The 20,080-nt window shown below is 41.4% G+C and overlaps 1 protein-coding gene across 2 annotated transcripts in view; it reads left to right on the forward strand.

The window, feature by feature from the left end:
• The window catches only part of rab11fip1a (RAB11 family interacting protein 1 (class I) a), a 43,365-nt gene extending 23,285 nt beyond the window's left edge, over window positions 1–20,080 (forward strand). Inside the window, exons 3-6 of one of the 2 annotated variants that reach the window (XM_084323803.1) lie at window positions 6,380–7,421; window positions 10,060–12,039; window positions 14,021–14,129; window positions 18,344–20,080. In XM_084323803.1, coding sequence (XP_084179929.1) covers window positions 6,380–7,421; window positions 10,060–12,039; window positions 14,021–14,129; window positions 18,344–18,547 — 3,335 coding nt within the window. In that variant the 3' untranslated portion in view covers window positions 18,548–20,080. The remainder of the gene's footprint in view (window positions 1–6,379; window positions 7,422–10,059; window positions 12,040–14,020; window positions 14,130–18,343) is intronic. The other variant, XM_084323804.1, reaches the window with a different exon arrangement.

A 20,080-nucleotide genomic window follows, 5' to 3' on the forward strand; every position in this document is an offset into this window, starting at 1 on the left:
AACGGTCGAAATTGTAGTTATTTGAAGTTTGGATTAGGCTTGGGCGGTATGACGGTATTAAGGTATACCAGGGTATTTAGAAATACCTACGGTATTGATTTTCAATACCGTCCGTCACCGTCAAAATCACAGATGCGCTTCAGTTTCTATAACAGTGAAACGGAGTTTTGAGTGTAGTGCACACACTGAGTGTAGTGCACACACGCGCCAGCAGAGGGCGAGACCGCTCTAGTGGAGCGAGTGGGTCACAGCGGTGTTCACGTTTTACGGTAATGTTACGACAGTGCTGTGAAAATACCGTAAAGCGTTGTGACGAGAGCAGTGTTGTTGTGGGGCAATCCGTCTCTTATTATAATTATGTGAACTAAAGAGTACAAGGTTTACACAACAGCCCCCACCCGCCTTTTTATTGTATTTGTACCGTCCTGTACTATCCGCTGTCAGCTGTTTATCTCTCTCTCTGTGAGCTACTGAGCTTGAATAACTAGCGTTAGCTCACGTTAAGTAGCGTTAGCTCTGCGGCTAATCTTAGATTACCCTGAACTAAATCAATGACTAGGTTATAAAGCATTCGAGTAGTTTTCACTGCACATAGAAGTAGCCAAACAACGGGAGCATTTCGGGAGCATATGACCAAAACCCAGGCAATTTCTAGCCCTTAAGGAATCAAATAGTCTGCCATGGCTATAGGCTAGATGCTAACGCTAAAACGGTGCAGGCTTCTACCGGTGCGGGACGGGACTACCCCCCCCCCCCCCCCCCCCCCCCCGCTGATGAAAATGAAAGTCATACCGTGCACCGGGGTATTATAACATAAAGGTTTGCCGGTTTGAAAATAAGGATACCGCCCAAGCCTAGTTTGGATTATTTTTTTCACGACTGAGGTAGGTAAATACAATTTTTTGCGACTAAACTACCAAAAAAAGGTACCGTTGGGTACCGGTATCGATTCACTGGTACCGGATCGGTTCAAATGTGAAAGGTACCCATCCCTAGTTCTTACTTCTTACCTATCTCGATGTGATTTATCTAGAGATATCTACAGCAAGAATTTTAGGTGTCAATGAAGCCAGCATTGCAATCTGGTTAGAAGTGGTGGAGAGAATAAAGGTTAGCATATGAATTGTAATCCTTGGTTAGAAACGAAATAATGGATGGATTATCCAAGGGGGGGGTCCTCCTGAGGGGGGGGGAAGAAGAGCGAGCAAGAGCATATGTATGTATTGTATTGTATTGCAAGTATTATGTATATATCTCGTAAACTACATTTATATTGATTCAAATACTGGAATGTATAATCCTGTGATTTATTGTGGATATTTACTGTTAATGCTTGTGTGTCTAGTTTTATGTCATGTCAAAAAAATAATAAAAAAAAATGTTCACAAAAAAAAACAATATAATTAACTCTGAATATAACGATTTTTTTTTAAATCTTTTTTGTATGTCTATTCAATCTGTTTAAACCAATGGGTTTTTTCTTCACAGTTGCAGATAAAGTTTAGGCTACACTAATATTATACTATAAGATGTCACCAACACTTTCGTACCAACCGTGCCCTTATTGGATTATTTATGTTGACAAAACTGATGAGTTATATTCATTAAAGAAAGTTGATTTAATAAAAAATACTAATTTAATCAGATTAATCACTTTATTCAAATTGAGGATTTAGTTTGAGGATAAAAAAAATTATACATTTTTATATTTTTTTACAGACATTCGAAGCTTCGTTCGAATACTTCAATAGAAGCTTTGAATGTAAACAAATGACATTCGGTACAGTCATAATCGGTTATATTATACGTTATAATAAATATAGGCATACTCGGTTTATTATGAGGCGTACTCTGTTTATACTGCTTATTTTGTTTTATGTTTTTTATTCTATGCTGAATACTTTGAAAACAAATTGAATAAGATGGAAGAGCTTGAGTGGCAAATGTCATTGACTATGTGAATCAAGTATATACTGTATGATCAATGCAACGTGATGTTCACTATGACACAAAATAAAAGAAAGTTAAAAAAAATTATATATATATATATAGGCAATAAAGAATTTGATTCTGAATATATATATATGGCTGTCAGTTTATCGCGTTAATTAGATTAATTAATTACACAGCAAATTATCGCGTTATGAAAATTAATGCAAAATTAATTAATATTTTTTTTATTTTAAATTTAATTTTTTTTATCTCATTCATTCCATAAGAATGTAGAATACACATTTACAGATTTTTTTTTTAATATGGTCCATTTGCATGTTCTTTGTATCTGATTCTAGGGACATCTATGAATCTCAGGGAATGTATTCCCAGTGTCAGAAATACTGTGGGCTAGATCCACAAAGAATGGATTGCACGGTGCAAGTTGCACCCTTACTTACAATTCATTATGTATTGAAAATGGGGGACCCTGATGTAAACAAGACGAAAGTCTTTCTCTGGTCTGCATCCCCTTAACAATTGTGTGTATTGAGCCATATACTGTATTGTATACCCATTCTGCAATCTGTTAATAACATTTTCATTCAATCAATCTGCGCGGTGATTGATTGAATGGAAATTTTTTTTTAGTAAATTGTAATGAACCAAATGAGAATATCAATAATTTTTTTTTTTATCTTTGACTGAATAACACCATGCTCAAATTGACCAGACCTGAAAAATCTAAGCAAATTAATAGATGGAAGATGATTAAACAGAAGGTTTTGTAGATACAGTACTGAATTCTGCCATCCGGACACAAGCCATTTGAAATATGATTATAGAATATCAGGCATAAAATGGTTATCCGATTAAAATGTGAATTTAATTAATTACAAATCCTGTAATTAATTTTGTTAATCGCCTGACGGCACTAATATATATATGAGGACGTATGCTATACGTCATACGTTGTCCGTGCAGGTTTTGATGGTTAAGAGTCAGACATTCCTAGTAGTTCTGCAGCCATTAGCCGTTATCCACAGCTTGTAGCAGTGCACTGACAGCCAGTACGAGTATTGAGCACCTTTTTAAGTGGATTGGCCTTATCAGAGTACCCACATTACAGTGTTATTCAGGTCACACATCCTCAAGACCGCTACGCTCTGCATCTTCTGGCCGCCTCAGACCCACTCCTATCTGAGCTCCAGGGGGTCATCAAAGAGAAGCAGGCTATTCTCTGTCCTCGCTCCAAAATGGTAGAACGAATTTCCCACTACAGTCGAGACAACTGAAACCTGCCCAATTTTCCGCCATCGACTAAAAACACACTTCTTCAATCAATAGCTGAAATACTAACCTTCGTACTGTCTTTTACTATTAGACACTTTGCTACTAAGGAATCTACCTTGCCTATATTACTACCTACTGTGCTAATATGTCTATACTACTATGCACTCACTCAAGACTGTAGCACTCAAGTTCAACACTGTTTGAATTACTCTTAGCTGCCAGAGTTGTACCCTTCCTGCTGACTTGTTGTACAGAACTTGTGTTTGGATAAAAGCGTCATGCTGACCAGTAATGGCTTTTTATGAAGCAATTCAAGGAACTAGAGCTCAAATTGCTTTGTTTTTCATATGAATGTGTCCACCCACCCCCCACCACTCAACCTAGCTGGCAATATGCAATTTTAGTGTCATCTTCATTGACCTCAAACAATCGCAGTTCTGCAGACATTTTGTTCCCCACCAGAAGAGCTTTATATTGTGCTAAAGCACACGTCATTAAAGTCATCACTGTTTGGACAGCTTGTCTCGGGGGTCAGATCGGCACTATCAGCACTCTCACACATTTGTCTTGATGACGTGGAATAACGAATCTGTGTTTGTCATGCAGACGACGGATTAAAGAGCGATGTTTGTTTTCTACACTCGACATGTGAACACACTAGGCCTAGGGGCTAGATCCACAAAGAATGGATTGCACGGTGCTAATTGCACCCTTACTTACAATTAATTATGAATTGAAAATGGGGGACCCTGATGTAAACGAGACGAAAGTCTTTCTCTGGTCTGCATCCCCTTAACAATTGTGTGTATTGATCCGTACTGTATTGTACCCATTCTGCAATCTGTTAATAAAATGTTCATTCAATCAATCACCATTCTTTGTGGATCTAGCCCTAGGTCTTCATTAGGTTAACCCTTTCACTACCACTCTACCAAAGGGTTAACCCTTTCACAGCGACACTACAGAAGGATAACTTTCACTACCACACGACAAAGGGTTAACCCTTTCACTACCACACTACAGAAGGTTAACCCTTTCACTACCACACTACAGACAGTAACCGTCTGTAGTGTGTAGGGGTGCACCGATATGAAAATTGGCCACCGATACCGATACCGATTGTTCTAGTAACACAATCGGCCGATACCGATACCGATACCGATATTTGTATAGTATTTGTAATTTTTTTTAATGTTTTTTTTTGTAATATATATATTTTTTAATGAAACTACTGTATATTTGTATGTGTATGTTTGTATTTGTAGGCCTCTTTACTTACTTAAAAAAAGGAAACATCAAGAAATATGTTTATGGTATTAATTCCACCATGCCATGTAGCACTATCCCTCTCCCAGTAGCCTGTATCAGTTCAAGTATCGTCTGGCGGCCTGCAGATGGATACTGTTCTCTCAACCAGAGCTCTCAGCCAATGCAATATAACCATTTTGATTGACAGTTGATTCCTGCTGTCCTTACCACCAATCGGCAAGCGTTTATTCATTTTCTACTTTCGGGCATGCCGCCATTGTTTGCGAGAGCACAACAAACTTAACGTAGCTAATACGTTAGCTGCCCGGCCCGCTGACCAGCGCTCCACAGCATGACCAAATGAGAAATAATGATTTTACTGCAACAAATGTTATAATAAAACAAAGCCTTTCTATACATTTGTCTGGTTGAAAACTTTATTAACAGATTGCAGAATGGGTAGTTGGGTACGGAATGGAACTGGGCTATGAACGGACTAACGGAGTAATGCCTTGTTTACTGCTATCTTCGGGTAAATAATATGCTTGTTATTGAACGTGTAACACTAACTATATAACGTTAATGCCACAAAACGAATGTTTGTGTCATTTTAACAGCAGATACTTTCTTAAATGCCATCTTCCCGAGAGAGGGTGTTGATGGGGAGTTGTGTTATTAATAGCATTGAACAGCTAACCGAAAGCTAGCGTTAACTATTGTTAAAGATTTAGCCATAACGTTACCTTGGCTAAAGTTGGGGCTATTCATAATCCAGCAATAATGGCTGCAGACCTGCAAGCAAAGTACAGCAAGTTGGCAAAGGAGTATTCCAACGCAAATCACATTTTCACCAGTAACGTTAGTCTTGCATCTCCCGGTAGCTAATGAACGGACTCGGAGTAATGCCTTGCTGCTATGGGTAATAATAATATGCTGATGTTATTGTCCGTGTAACACTAACTATATAACGTTAATGCCACAAAACGAATGCCTTGTTAATCATAAGTAGTAACTTTGATGCAGTAGCTTGTGTGTGTGTGTGGGGGACGGCGGGCGTTGTGCAGGTAGGTCGCGAGTGAACTTTTTTTTTGCCTTTTGACGCTACACAAATTGATGGTTATTTATCTGCGACTGCTATCGGCACATTTGAGCTTATCGGCCGATAGCCCGATTGCAGTCAACAAGGCACTTATCGGCCGATACCGATACCCGACCGATATATCGGTGCACCCCTAGTAGTGTGGTAGTGAAAGTGTTAAAACCGGTTCAGATGATTGTTCTGCTGCAACGCCAGTGCCTGCTAAAATGGTTTTTTTGGTATGTCTGTCGGTTCTCGCTCCACAATGGTGGAACGAACTGCACACCACAGTCGGGACAGTCGAAACACCACCAATCTATCAATATATGATATGAAGGAGAGAAAAACAAACTAACCTTCGTACTGTCCTTTACTATCGTGCACTTTTCCCACAAAATAATCGTCCTTGCCTATATTACTACCTACTATGCTAATTATGTCTTTACTACTCAAGACGGTAGCACTCAAGTTCAGCACTGTTTGATGAACATTGTTACTCAGCAGAAAGAGTTGTGCCCTTCCTGCTGACCTCTTGTACAGAACTTGTAAGTCGCTTTGGATAAAAGCGTCAGCTAAATGACTAAATGTATGTCTATTTGTCTATTGAAATTACATTTTTTATCTAAAGTGTAACTAATTGTCAGAAATGGGTTTTTAAGCCATACATATTGGATCTGATTTTTTTTTCAACAAAAAAACTGCATTTAAAAGTTAATTGTATCCCTTTAAATGCCCCTTTTTAAAATGAAAAAAGGTGCTTGGGAAAGTACTTGAAAGTCTGTGAACCCTGCAGTAACATTTATACTCTACTGTCTCTTCTCCCCACAGTTAAGAAGAAGTTCAAGTTCCTGGGCCACAGGCACACGGGCAGCAACGACAGCAAAGTGTCCCAGGGTCCGTTCTCCTTACTGGGCCGGTCCAAGCAGAGCTCCAACGACCAGAACAACCTGTGCATCAACGGCAGCCACGTGTACGCGGAGGAGGCGGAGCCCAAGAGCAGCTCCACCCTCAGCCTCAACAGCTCCGGCCAGGGCTCGGCGGAGGACGTCCGCAGGCACAACTCTGATGTCTCCGCCGACTCCCTCAAGGGCCTCGCCGTCCCCTCCTACGGCCGCGAGTCCACCGACAGGGCACTGGTGGAGCAACAGCGCCATCAAGAGGAGGACGAGAGAAGGCAGGCGGAGGAGCAACGCAGGGCCGAGTTCAAGAGGCTGGAGGAGGTGGAGGAGCGCAAGTACCAGGAGGAGCAGGAGCGGAGGAAGAGTCTGAAGGAGGAGGAGGAGGAGACGAGGAGGAAGAGGCTGAAGGAGGAGGAGGAGACGAGGAGGAAGAAGCTGAAGGAGGAGGAGGAGACCAGTAGGAAGAAGATGAAGGAGGAGGACGATGCCAGGAGGAGGAGGCTGAGGGAGGAGGAGGAGGAGGAGAGGCGGAAACAGGATGAGGAAGGCAGGAGGCTGGAGGCGGCGGAGTCTCAGAGGCTGGAAGAGGAGCACGGGAGACTAGAGGAGGAGACGAGGTGGCGGGAGGAGGCGCAGAGAGCCGAGGAGCAGAAGCGGCAGGAGGAGGCCTCCATGAGCGACAGGCTCTCCTCTCTGTTTGGTATGATCAGAAAGAAGGAGGAGAAAAAGGAGGTGGTCATTCCGCAGCAGAGTAGTGCTCGAGAGGAGGCACCCCAGCCAGCCCTGAGCCCCTTCGCAAGAGATCCGGAGGTACCTGGCTCCCGGCGTTCTGCCAACCCGTTCGAGGAGATCCCCCTAAGTCCAGATCCCCAGAACGCCACCAATGATGATCAGCAGAAACCCGTCCGCAAGCCTCTCTCGGCCATGGCTCTGCTCAACCGCACAGCCAAAGTGTCCGCTGTCAAGCCAAGGTAGGTCTCTCTCTCTCAAATATAACGGTTATACTGTTTATTTTATATAATTATTCTGGCTGTGAATGTGAATTCACAGTATTCTTGAACTCACAACTCTTTAATGATTATGTTGCACTGATGATCTCCGGTTCAGTAAAACAGTGGCCTAATCGTCTTATTTTAACCTTTGTTCAGTATTTTAACACCCCTGTGCATGTGCTCTTATCCTCTTGATCGGCATAAAATGCAGGTGTGCAGCTTGCAGCAGTCCTACACCTTCACTGCATGTCATGATGTCATATGTAGTGATGTCAGAGTTGCACTGATGCCACTTTCTGCTGATACCAGGACCAGTTTGACTTCTTTTGATTGAATCACTGACACAAAGTATTGATACTTGACTTGATATTTTGACACCTACTTTATTCTATAGAAAGCATTCATCATCATGCAGTTACATCTTTAAAGTTGTAATCACATGCCAATCTCCCACTCCCATTTTATTTTCTAATGTAACTGATAGATAATTATTTCATTGTCATATAATATCATTGCACTCAATTCTTGGTGACGTAAAGCTAGCACTCAATTCTTGGTGACATAAATGACTTAGCCTGGTTGGGCTGATATTGGTGTTGGTGCATCTCTAATAAATAAGGTTAAAGGTGCTATAATAAAAAAAATTATACATCCACAGAATAAAGTTATTGTCCCGCCCCCCCCGCCCCCCCCCAAAAGAAAAATATTGATTTACTTTTTTGGTGGGTCCAAAATGAATGTCGTTTACATGTTGCATGCATGTATCTCCTCCCTACTTCCTATTTCCTGACATGGAATGCACCTGATTAATTACATGCTGGTGCTCTAGTGTGACATCTAGTGACTGAATGTTATCTACAGCACCTTTTTAAAGTTTTCTTTCTTCTTCCTTTTTTTCCTATAAGACATTATTAGTATTATTTTCAGTCGAATTACAAACAACTGTTTTTAGGATTAGTGTTTTAAGTGAATACTAAGGTTTAACGGAGCCTATCTTTCTACCAGATCACGTTGGAAACAACTCTCATGCAATTTCCTCTTTCTTTCTTTCTTTCTTTCTTTCTTTCTTTCTTTCTTTCTTTCTTTCTTTCTTTCTTTCTTTCTTTCTTTCTTTCTTTCTTTCTTTCTTTCTTTCTTTCTTTTTTTTCTTTTTTTCTTTCTTCCTTCCTTCCTTCACCTTAACTGTTTTGACAATCATGGCGCTAATTGCGTCTGGTTGATGATGGACCTGCTTGTCCAGTTTGGCCGCTGTGCAGGTTGACTTCCATGGTAGAATCTGGGCGTGTCTGTCTCTGGAGGGACTATGGGGTGTGTGGTATGGAGTAGGACAGGTTGTGGAGTTGAAGTGAGCTCACGGCGTGTTGTTGACTGGAGGTCTGGAGTGTTGCTACCTGGGATCTGTTTAGCCTTTTTTTTTTAGCTCTTGTTTTGCTTTGACTATTTTATATACTGTAGCCTACAGATTTGAATGGTGAGTGAAGCACACTTTTACTGATGGTGGCGTAGTCTCTAGTGTTGACTGGTGAAATGACAAACTGTGGTCCTGCTAGATGGGCTTTCGATAGCTAACATTGGTCAGGGCCAGGCTATAGATTTAGTTTTGATCATTTTGTTTATTTCTGATGTTAGGTTGGTGCTACACAGCATGGGCTTAGACTGATTGTGATGTTGATTACAACGGGTTACTGGCGTGTAGAACAATTATCAGGGTTTTTAACACTACGCTGATATCAACCTAGCCTTATATTATAGTAGGAAGACCTGGGAACAAGGAACCAGTTCTATAGGCACACTCTCGTGATAGATTTCTACAGCAAATATTTCTATAGCCAGATAAAGAAAATGGGCCTATCATATTTGCTAATGGCATGACATTCCATTCATTCTTTTTGTCAAAACCTTATCCGGTTTGATCACGCAATCCTCATGTTAACAAAGACAGAGGCCTATTGTAATGTGTTGCTTTGGGTAGATAACTAGATATATTCCTGTTTAAATTCCTGGATTTTTTTGACTAGACCTATGAGAGCGATTTTAAAACGAAGTAGGCATGAGGCTAATTTCCTTTTTGTCTTAAGGGGAAGTCCACCCTAAATAATGCTACTACTACCCTACCCCTACTAGCCTATAGCCTATTCCTGACAGTGTTGAGTTCAATCTCTCCCAAAGGAGGGCATAAAGCTATCTAACTTTGAAAGTTATGCTACAATGTCATGCTTAGCACAATGCTAACAAAAGAAAGCATTTTCTGCTTCTACCGGCCTATATCAACAACAAAAACAAGTGTTTTTGGATGGAATGAAAGGACTCTCACTTTGTGACAAACCATATAGGCTTTGTAAAAATGTGGGCGGGGTACAGTGAGTGATTTTACAGGGATATGGGCACATTTTCTGATTGATCCAGTAACTACTGTACAGTGAAATATAGTTCATTGCTATATATGAAATATAGTTCAATTTTATGCCTTATCTTTGGGATTAATTTAATGTTAAAGGGTTGAACTGCCTAAGTAGGGCTATCTAGATTCTTTGTCTCAGTTGATTGGCTCTCAGTTGATAGTGATGAGATTGGTGGTCACACTGACCTTTAGGCCTTTGTTCTCACTTCTTGGCAGATTGGCTGAACCTCTGAAGCTTGAACCCACTGACTCTCACACCCATAGTCAACAGTGTCCTCCTTCCCCCACCACCCCCGACTCCACCATCTCTAGTATCCCAGAGTCCCCTGTTACGTTCTCCAACCTCCATTCATCCCTGGCCCCACCGAGACAAAGCTCCTCCGACTCCTCCCTCGGCAGCACGGACGACCTGTCCTTTGTGGGATCTTCCCCCACCATGTCTGACCAGAAGAGAAGAGCTCCACTGCCACCTGCACAAGACTCTCATACAGGAGGTTATCTTTCCCCTATCAGGGAGATTGAGAACCCTGGATACGTCGAAGCGGATGGATCACAGCGTGGCGAAAAACCATCTATGCCGCTTCCCGACTACGAGACCCTGTTCCCGAAGAAGAGACACGGAGTACAAGGGCATACTCGATGGGACCACATCACAGCGGAGCTTAACCAGAGACGGAGGGAATATCCTCCCGTATTCCTTGGTCCAGAAATGAGTGTGGATGGCCCAGAAGAGCAAGCACCCAGTTTCAAATTGGCACTCGTGCAGGAAAGGGCTGCTATGGGACAACAGCAAACGCAAGCACATGAGGCTAAACCCATGTCAATCAAAAAGACACTGGCCCCCCCTGCTCCCAAACCAGTTCCTGCTACACCTCAGAGACCGGTGGCCGACTTCAACCAAAGACCAAGCCAGAGCTTTGCACAGGCCCTTCCACCTGTAGAGAAGACCAATACCTCTGTAGTCCCCTGCAGGCCTGCGCACACAGTCACTTCAAGGAGAGAAGCTGCCTCACTGAGACCCAGGGATGAAGTGAAGAAGACCAATGCCTCTGCAGTCCCGGGGCCTGCGCACACGATCGCTTCAAGGAGAGAAGCTCCTTCAGTGATGTCCAGGGATGAAGTGCAGAAGGTGCCTAACACATCTGCTACAGCTACTGATCGCAAATATATGTTGCAGACTGAGGTGCTCAGACCAGCTACTAGAGCAGAATGGGATAAAAGACCAGCAGATGACCAAAAGGAACTGCCAGTCAACATAACCAGAGAAATTCCCACAGCCAAACCAAGACAAAAGGCTGCTAGCAAAGAACCAATGCCGGATGTGGCGCCACAGGTATCTGCCAACAATTTGAATGGCAATGATCAGACATTCTCCAAGTCTGAGGACAACATGGACAAGAATATCAGGGAGGCCAATGTGAAGTTCGAGTCTGACCCGTTCCCCACCGCCGAGCTTCTCTCTAACGACCCGTTCCCCACCACCGAGCTTCTCTCCAACGCGTGGTCTCAGCCGGAGCAGAATCACCATGTAGATGATCTCTTTACCGGCAGGGTGCAGAAAGAGGAAGCCCTGGAAGGCCGGGGAATGACACCAGATGATCTTGATAAACTTTTCACATCAGACGATGCATCGGATCCCTTCTCCAGTGTGAATGCCGGCGAATCTGAGAAACACAGCGAGCCGGGGAAGCAAGCCTGGAATCATCTCAGCCCCGACTTCCAGAGATGGAATTCACAGAAGACAAAACGCATGACTTCGTCTCTGGCCCAGTCGGAGTACAAAAGCACCAAGACTCACCAAGGCCCTGGTCTTAAAGGAGAAACGCTGACCACAGCTAATCAAGGCCACACACTACAGGAAGCCCCAGACATGTCCATCACCAGTATATCTCTTAGACTGCAGCCTCAAACTGATGTAAACACACAGAGTACTGTCTATGAAGGAGAACGGGTGGAAACCCAATCATGGGAGGATCCTTTTGGAGTAGATCCGTTCACTGTTTCCTCCTCCCCCGCATTCTCTGTCCTGACTGACCCAGAGCCTGCTCGGTCAGTTGTGGAAGAGGCCACACTCCAGCCAGGAGGTTCGTCTGGGGGAAAGCCTCTTTTACGGGCATGGGTCTCGCCTACAGAGGTTCAGCCTCCCAATGCACAGAGTTACAATGGAGGTGGGCCAGTGGTCTCGACTCTACGCAGGTGAGATTGAACAGGCCATAAAGTAGGCCTATGCATTTGCAAGAAAGTGACTGATTTATAACTTGTCACCAATCAAATAAGTCAAGAGTATAACATCCTATACACTCACGCTTTGGAACGTTTTGCAGACTGTCAAGTTCCCTAAGGGTCTCGGTATACTTGCTTTTAACCATGCGAGCTGTGTTCTGAACGGCATTGTTCACATACTTGCCTGTGTATTTTGTGTTGTACCTGGAGGATTGAAAAGTCTCCACTAGGGGGCGGATCAGGGTCAAATCCTCCCTGGCCGATACAGAGAATTATATAGAAGAATATCTTCCTTGTGAACTATCCACTATCCGGATTTGCAACGTAAACATAAACAACGCTATGTTGATCACGGCAGAAAAAGGTCTCGGACCATTTCCATTTAGCTTTCCATGTGTAGTTTTAGCGTTTAGCCTGTCGCATCCACACTGCCCCCACTGTTGACGCACTTCACTGCATCTTTTGGACACGTAGAGGTCATTTCTCAGGACATGCACAAAGTACGATTCAAAGGAATGCAGGATACGCGGCTCTGCCTTCTTGCGAACGCGTATTTAAAAGCAAGTATACTGAGACCCCCAAGAACGTCAATTCCACATTTCCAGGGGTTGCAAAAACATTCTACTTTAAACCATATTGGACCTGGTTTGGGAAACATTTAGGAAACAATCAAAAAAATGTATTGGCACAATGTAAAAAACCATTGGAATCTGTATAATGTTGTTATACTCTCCCATCATTAGGGATGGGTACCTTTCACATTTGAACCGATACCGGTACCTGTGAATCGATACCGGTACCCAACGGTACCTTTTTTCTGTACTTTAGTCTCAAGAAATTTTATTTACCTACCTCAGTCGTAAAAGAAAAAATCCAAACTTCAAATAACTACAATTTCGACAGTTTTCGGCTTGTCATTGCTCCGACTGCTTTGTTGTTGAATCAAGTCAAATCCTAGGTAAGCATATATTGTGCGTGTGAACGTTGACATGAAAAAAATAAAATAAAAAGGTATTTTTTTTTATTTTTTTTTTATTTTTTTGGTATCTCACTTGATTCGATACTCGGTAGTACCGACGTGTTTCGGTTCGGTACCTCAAAAGTAACGAATTCGGTACCCATCCCTACCCATCATGGCATGTAGTCTTGTCCATACTACATGAAAGCGGTTCCAAACATATCCTGGAGAGAATAAACCAATGTGGCGGCCTAAATCACTCCACTACATTTTAATAATAAATGTGTGTGAGGGTCAACTGTGTAAGCAGAGAGGAAAGATGGTGACTGTCGGCTCATGTCTTCCTCGTTGACAACTTTGCTATTGCTGCATTTAAAAAAGATGCTGATGATGAGCATTATATGGCTATTCCTACCTTGGGAATGTGTACAGTCAAGTCACTACCACTAAACCAGAATGTTTCCAAAACAAAACCCCTTTAGAAATAAACCGCAAGTGTGTATGAGGTTAAGAATTTGCAGAGCTGCAATCGTATTCATCATTACATCATACATTAATCGTGTACTTTGAACGTCACTGCGTCTGATATTTTACAGATTTTTAAGCAGTTGTGTTAACCTCTTTGATGCTGTGTTCATGTGGAGGGGGTGGTGGGGTGAACACTGCATTAACTGTTGCATAGTCCTGACGATCTGAATGGTTGGATTATCTGGTGATGGCTATTTCAGAGGGAAATGATGTGCTGGAGTTTATGTGACGGGGTGTTTCACTTTTTGGAGGGCTTTTTTGGTATCTTGGTATCTCATTTCACCTTGTTTGACTCCACGGGAGTGAGAGTGACTGTCTGATGGATCAAGCTTGAAGCACCAGATTAGTCTGGTGTCGTCTCCTCTCTCCTTATCGCCTCTCCTTATCCTCCTTTCCTCTTCAGTAGCTAATCTCTTTGAGTCGTCAGTGGGGCCACCTGTAAATTGTGTCGTGTCTCCTCCTCTGCAGGCCTCATCACGTGAAGCCCCTGAGCTCGGTGGAGAGCCAGTATTCCTCCGGCGCCCCCCCTGCCGTGAGAGAGATAAAGAGCCACGACTTCACAGCTGGAAAGATAAAGGTACTGCCGCCGCGCTGACGGCCTCTTGAGCTCCGCCCTCTTTTCTCCATCCTCGGATCACAACTCGGCGAAGCGACAGTTGTGGTCGGAGGATCGAGGTCTTTGGAACTCAACAGAATGATCCCCATGTACATTTAGGCTTCGACAAAATGCGCTTGCAACAGTTGATCACTGATCGTCAATCAGATTAGTCCTATAAAGTACTTTTTGAGTCGTCTCAATGGGGCTTTTTATTGCAGGATGGACTCTTTCATATCGCAGTATTGTAATAGAATATAATGTATACATTTCCCATAACAATGCACAAACACAAAATGTACCCTTTTTAGTGAGTTAATCCTTACAAAATGTACCCTTTTTAGTGAGTTAATCCTCACAACACAGTGTTGCCGTGTATTTAATTCACCAGTCAAAACCTGCAAAAAATCTGTGTCTTTACTTATACTATAGACGAGGAAGAGTAATAATTTTAATTTTATTTGAATCCCTCTCAAAGATTTACCAAATATTCCACCATACTGAAGTATCATGTAAGGCACCCCACAGGTCCTGAAGTGAAGTTCCTTTTTGAAATGAAATGCGAGTGTAGTATAAAACGATTAAACAAACCATGCAAGACAATATAAATAACTACAATCAGAATCCGTAACCAGTAACCACATTTGCTACCGTTTTTGGCTTGCCATTGCCCCACTGCTTTGTTGTTGTTTAATCAAGTCAAATCCTAGGTAAGTGTGTATTGTGCATGTGAACGTTGACGTGAACGCGCGGGACACTTCATAGGTTTCGTTTCGCGGTAAAGGAAACATTTAAAAAATAATACTTTTTAAAAATGTGGCACCGGTCGATCTCACGTGAATCGGTACTCTGTAGTACTGACATGATTCGGTCGATACCCTTAAAAGTACCGGAATCGGTACCCATCCATAGCCATGCATGCGCGATGGTTCAAATCTGGCTCACCGCCTTTATGAACTACCCCTCCCCCAGACCCCTGCAGTCTTCTGTCTGTTCCAATGAAATGCCGTTAAAATGCAGGCCCTTTTTTAAGGGGCCTGGTTCGCTAACATGAATGACACATGACCACTTTCACAACTACAAAAGCCGCAACAACAACCAGGCCCAACAATATGACCACTTCTGCAATAACGCCAATAACTGTCTGCTGTTCATCCGTTTGTCATTATATCAGATGTTGCACAAATGGTAGCTCTCAGAAGTTTGTGACCCACGGAAGTGAAAACATGAATTGTAGTTCCTTGCATCTCAATGCAACCCAGCAGGATTTCATGTGTTGCCTAGCGAGCAACTAAGAATGACACAATGTGACCACTTCTGCATAAACAACAACAGCAGCAACAACAACAAAAACGAACTTTGTTACAGCTTAATAAACAATAGTCCAAACAATATACTATGATGTGTATCAATAGTCCTTTTGAGAAATTGGGACAATACAGTCAGTTGCAGTATTCGAGCTGTTCACTGGTTCACAAATGTGTATTTCTCATCAAAAGATGTAAAGTAATATGAGGTAAAATAGGGTTGGCCGATAATTCAATATTATCGTTTATTGTATCATATTGGGATCGTTTAGTGATATTGCTGTGCACAATTCTGTTATTGCTGTGCACAATTCTGTCATCTAAACGAATCATCACAACCACATATTAACTAACAATTCTCTCAAAATGAGATCTTCCAATATTTGAGGGGTTGTTATTTGAAAATAACAGATTCAGTTTGATATCACACTTTACATTATCATGCAGTTCAGTGCAATTGAGAGCAATTGGATTATTTATCTTGTGATTTTGCATACGTGAACAGATATTGTGATATACAGTATGTATATATATATATATCAGAAGAAATTCTTGATGGTTATTGTGATTATGAATTTCTTTCAAATGGCCTAGCCCTAAGGCAAAATACAAACCGTCTGCTATTCATCGGTTTGTTATTAAAACAGATGTTGCTTTCAGTCCCCCATCAATTTTGGTCATATATGCCTCGCAAAAGGTAGCTCTCAGTAGTTTGACCCACGGACGTGAAAACATTAATTGTAGTTCTTTGCATCTCAATGAAAACCAGTGGGATTTCATGTTGAGGTTTTCCCCAGGAGAACAAGATGGTGCTGAGTCGCAACTAGGGGGTGGTCTGGAAGGGGTCTGTGGCCCCCGTCTGCGAGGCGAAATAATCTGCAATAAAGAAATCCATTTGCTGTAATTTCCTGCAATTTAAAAACATAATTACAATAAAATAGCAAACACAAGGGTGAGTTCCAAATAAGTTATATATTTAAGTACAGTGTATAAGGTTGCACAATAGTTTAACGTTGAACACAAAAACACAAAGGGAAAAAACCTTAAAGTGATAAAAATGGTAATAAAACAATTAGATAAGTTAGTAAAAATAGCAAATAAAATAGGAATAAAGACTGAAAAGTTAAAGTTAAAACGATAATAGCAAAATTAGACGGTAAACAATAAGAAAAAAATTTAATAACAGTGAAATAAGACATTAAAAAATGACAAATAAAATGATAACTATATAAAATAATGATACAAATTATAATACAATATTTTAATAAAAATTATAGAAATAAAGACATAAGACTATAATATAAAGATAATAATACTTATTAGTATTATTAATACTTATTTATATAATAAAGGGTACGTTTTTAACTGTTTAAAAAAAATCCTATATGATTGACAGTATTTCCCGTCTCTAAGCAACTGTACGGCATATGTTCAGTTTTTGAGAGTATACGCGCCGTGCCATTTTCACACTGAAGTATCGGATCATGTTTGTAGATCGCTTGGTTTCCTGCGCCACTGCACCCACTTCAATGCGTGTAACATCTGCCGTGTTTTTACAAAATGACATCTCTGAAGGCCTAAATGTCACATCTGAGGGCCTAAATGTCACATAGACTTAGACATACTAGAGGTGCGGCAAGGTTCCTTTAAATAAAAAAGTGCATTTGGCCAGGCCGTCTTTTCATATAGAGTATCCCACCAATGGAACTCAATACCTCAAACAATTAGTGTCCACATCATATCACTCATTCAAGTGCAGGGTTAAGGAATGGCTCATTGAAAACCAGCATTGTCAACACTGAGGTGTGTGTGTGTATATGGTGCGTTTGTCTATGTTTTGATCAAATAAAGTAAACCTAAACATCTCCATGGCTCTGTGACACTTGTGGTACACAGTTCCCCTTGAAGCATTTACATACCGTCTTAAAATATTGTAGGAGTAAGGACCTTCACTGGTGGGTGCATTCAAATGAAACCAGTTTCACACTAATACTTTCGCCACTCGCTGTTCTTACCAAAGAAAAGCCGTGGGTAGATTATCCATTTGAAAGGAAGGATTTCAAGCTGAGAAATAAGCTTTTGCGCATCTCTCTTATCACAAAACAGTAAAATTTGTCTATCGCATATTACCAGTGACGTTGTCATCATAATGACATAATTCTGTGAAACGGTACCGTTTTTTTAATTGCACTTTATGTGGTAGGGCTCATACTAGGGCTGGGCGATATGACCAAAATATCATATCACACAATATTTACGGTATAACAGTATGTGCCGGTATAGTTTTCCAATGCAAATTACACAGTGATATGACATCTTTCTTTTACGTCTTTATCTTGTAATTCAGTTGTCATGGTCCTATTTCATTCAAAATGGTTTATTTTCTTTTACTTTTTAAATATACTGCTGCAAGGAATCTTTTTTTACTTAAAAAAAACTTAAACTTATATAATACAATTATATGTGGACGACAGTATAGTAAAAATCCATATCTTTGCATGGATCCATGACTGTATACCTTCACATTCGGTATACCTCCCAACCCTAGCTCATACTCTTTGTCAATGTTCCGATGTAGGATTGGGACCTTTTGTAATCCAAAGTTGTCTTGAATGTCTGATAGATTACTTTTGGAGACTCATCATGCAACCTTTCAGTAGACAAGATAAGAATGAACCTGCAGGTAGTGAGACACAGTGGTTCAAGGCCATTCGTTACAGTGGGCAGCATTTTCCATCCTGAGGAGCACGGGGTCAAGAACAGCGACCTAATTTCTTCTTGTGGAAAGTAACAGGAGGCAATTAAACTCCTATTCTATTCCAAATAAGTACTTCCCATAGGAATTCCGTGTGCGCTCATTCACCGCAACCTTTGCTCGTTCCCTCTCAGGTGGCGGACTCGGTGGAGTGTGGACCGTACACCCAGCTCACCCAGGAGGAGCTGATCACCATGGTGGTGAAGCAGCAGACCGAGCTGTCCAAGAAGGACGCCAAGATCACAGAGCTGGAGGAGTACATCGACAACCTGCTGGTCCGCGTCATCGAGGAGCAACCCAGCATCCTGCTGTCCCTCAACTGTGGCAAGCCGACCTAGGATCCGTATAGGGCTTCAGCCAGACCGGTCCACCTGAGCACCCAGTTGGGTATCTTGTGTACTTCTTCTGCTGTAATCACTGTGTATCGGAAAAACACATATTTTATGAAGGTTTTCCTTCCTTAGAGCATATGCACTTTTCTTTTGGTCTCGATGCAAGGGGTTTAGACTAGCATGGAATTAATTAATTAGAACCAAGGTACTGGAATTAGCATTTGCATACCAGTCGCTTTATTGACCATGGATCAGCATGATGCTTGATGAGCAACGATTTGAGCTTTATTTAATGCAGTATAGCTGACATATGTCGTCGGTTCAATGCTGTCTTCTTACAGTGTGTTCGATTTCTCATTCCAAAGCCTTTAGCGCTCTTCATGTGAGTACCCTTACATGTTTGAGTTCTGCAATGTCATTTGTGTCTTGTTGTTTTGTATATATGCTTTTTGCAGTGAATTCTTTATTTCAATATTCCTTCCTTGGTACTAAGAGCACATCAGGTGAGTGAGATAAGATGGTACACGACGTGCAAGCAGCCTGGGTGCAAGTTGCCCATCCAACCCTGTAGTCTGATTTAGTCTTCTTTGGATCTTGTCATGCCTATTCAACTGATCAGGCATGCCCAACAGTAGAATTCACATGTCCCGAAAACAGAATCCACACTAACACTAGTTACATTCCTCACTCGTGTTACTTACATCAGTTGAAGGCTATTCTTCCATGCCCTAAAAGTACATTGTGCCTAACTTGGCTTTAATGATGTATAGTTTAGAAAAGCAGCAATAAAAAAGATAGCCAGCGAGTTAGTCATCCCTTGTACATTACAGTAAATCACTTCTATTCTTGGCAGTGGTGTAGATACCACAGTTTGGAGATTGGGAGAGACATTATTATTATTATTGATTTATATGTTAATTATCATGTCTGTTATACCACTGTTGGTAAAGCCTTTCTATCACAATTCTTTATTATAAAATGTTTATGCAACTCTAAGCGCACATAATGGTGTGAGGTATTTATGCAAGTTTAATCAAGAATCAAGAAAAAATACAATCCTCCAATATTAATGTGAGTTTCTAAGCATTATGAATGTGATTTTAGTTGTTCTGATCAAACAATGATTAAGAGAATTGTTGCCTTGTCACCATGGAAGCAGGCTTTGGCTCTTGACACTAGCCTCATGATCCCAGCCAAGTCTATGAATGTAATTTTACTACACTAATGAATAGATCCCTGTGACTATGCCTTTATGTCATGTAATGTCATAGCAATAAGTGCTGTAATTTGAATCTTCCCCATTTTCTGAAATTGTGCCTTCAAAAACTCCTAATTTCAGATTGTAACTCTGCGATGATGTTATTACAACTGAATTCCTGGACTTGTTGGCTACCTCTCTTCTTGTACTGGATTGAGAGCTCAAAGAATGTGCTGAATGTATTGTGTAGTATAATGTTTATGTATGGCCTCAAATGAAAGCAAGTTGCAAATCAGGGGGCACAGTAACTTTTTAATTGAAATAAAAGGACATTAAATGTT

The sequence above is a fragment of the Notolepis coatsorum genome (assembly GCF_963971535.1).
Source record: "Notolepis coatsorum genome assembly, chromosome: 10".
Taxonomy (NCBI): Eukaryota; Metazoa; Chordata; class Actinopteri; order Aulopiformes; family Paralepididae; genus Notolepis; species Notolepis coatsorum.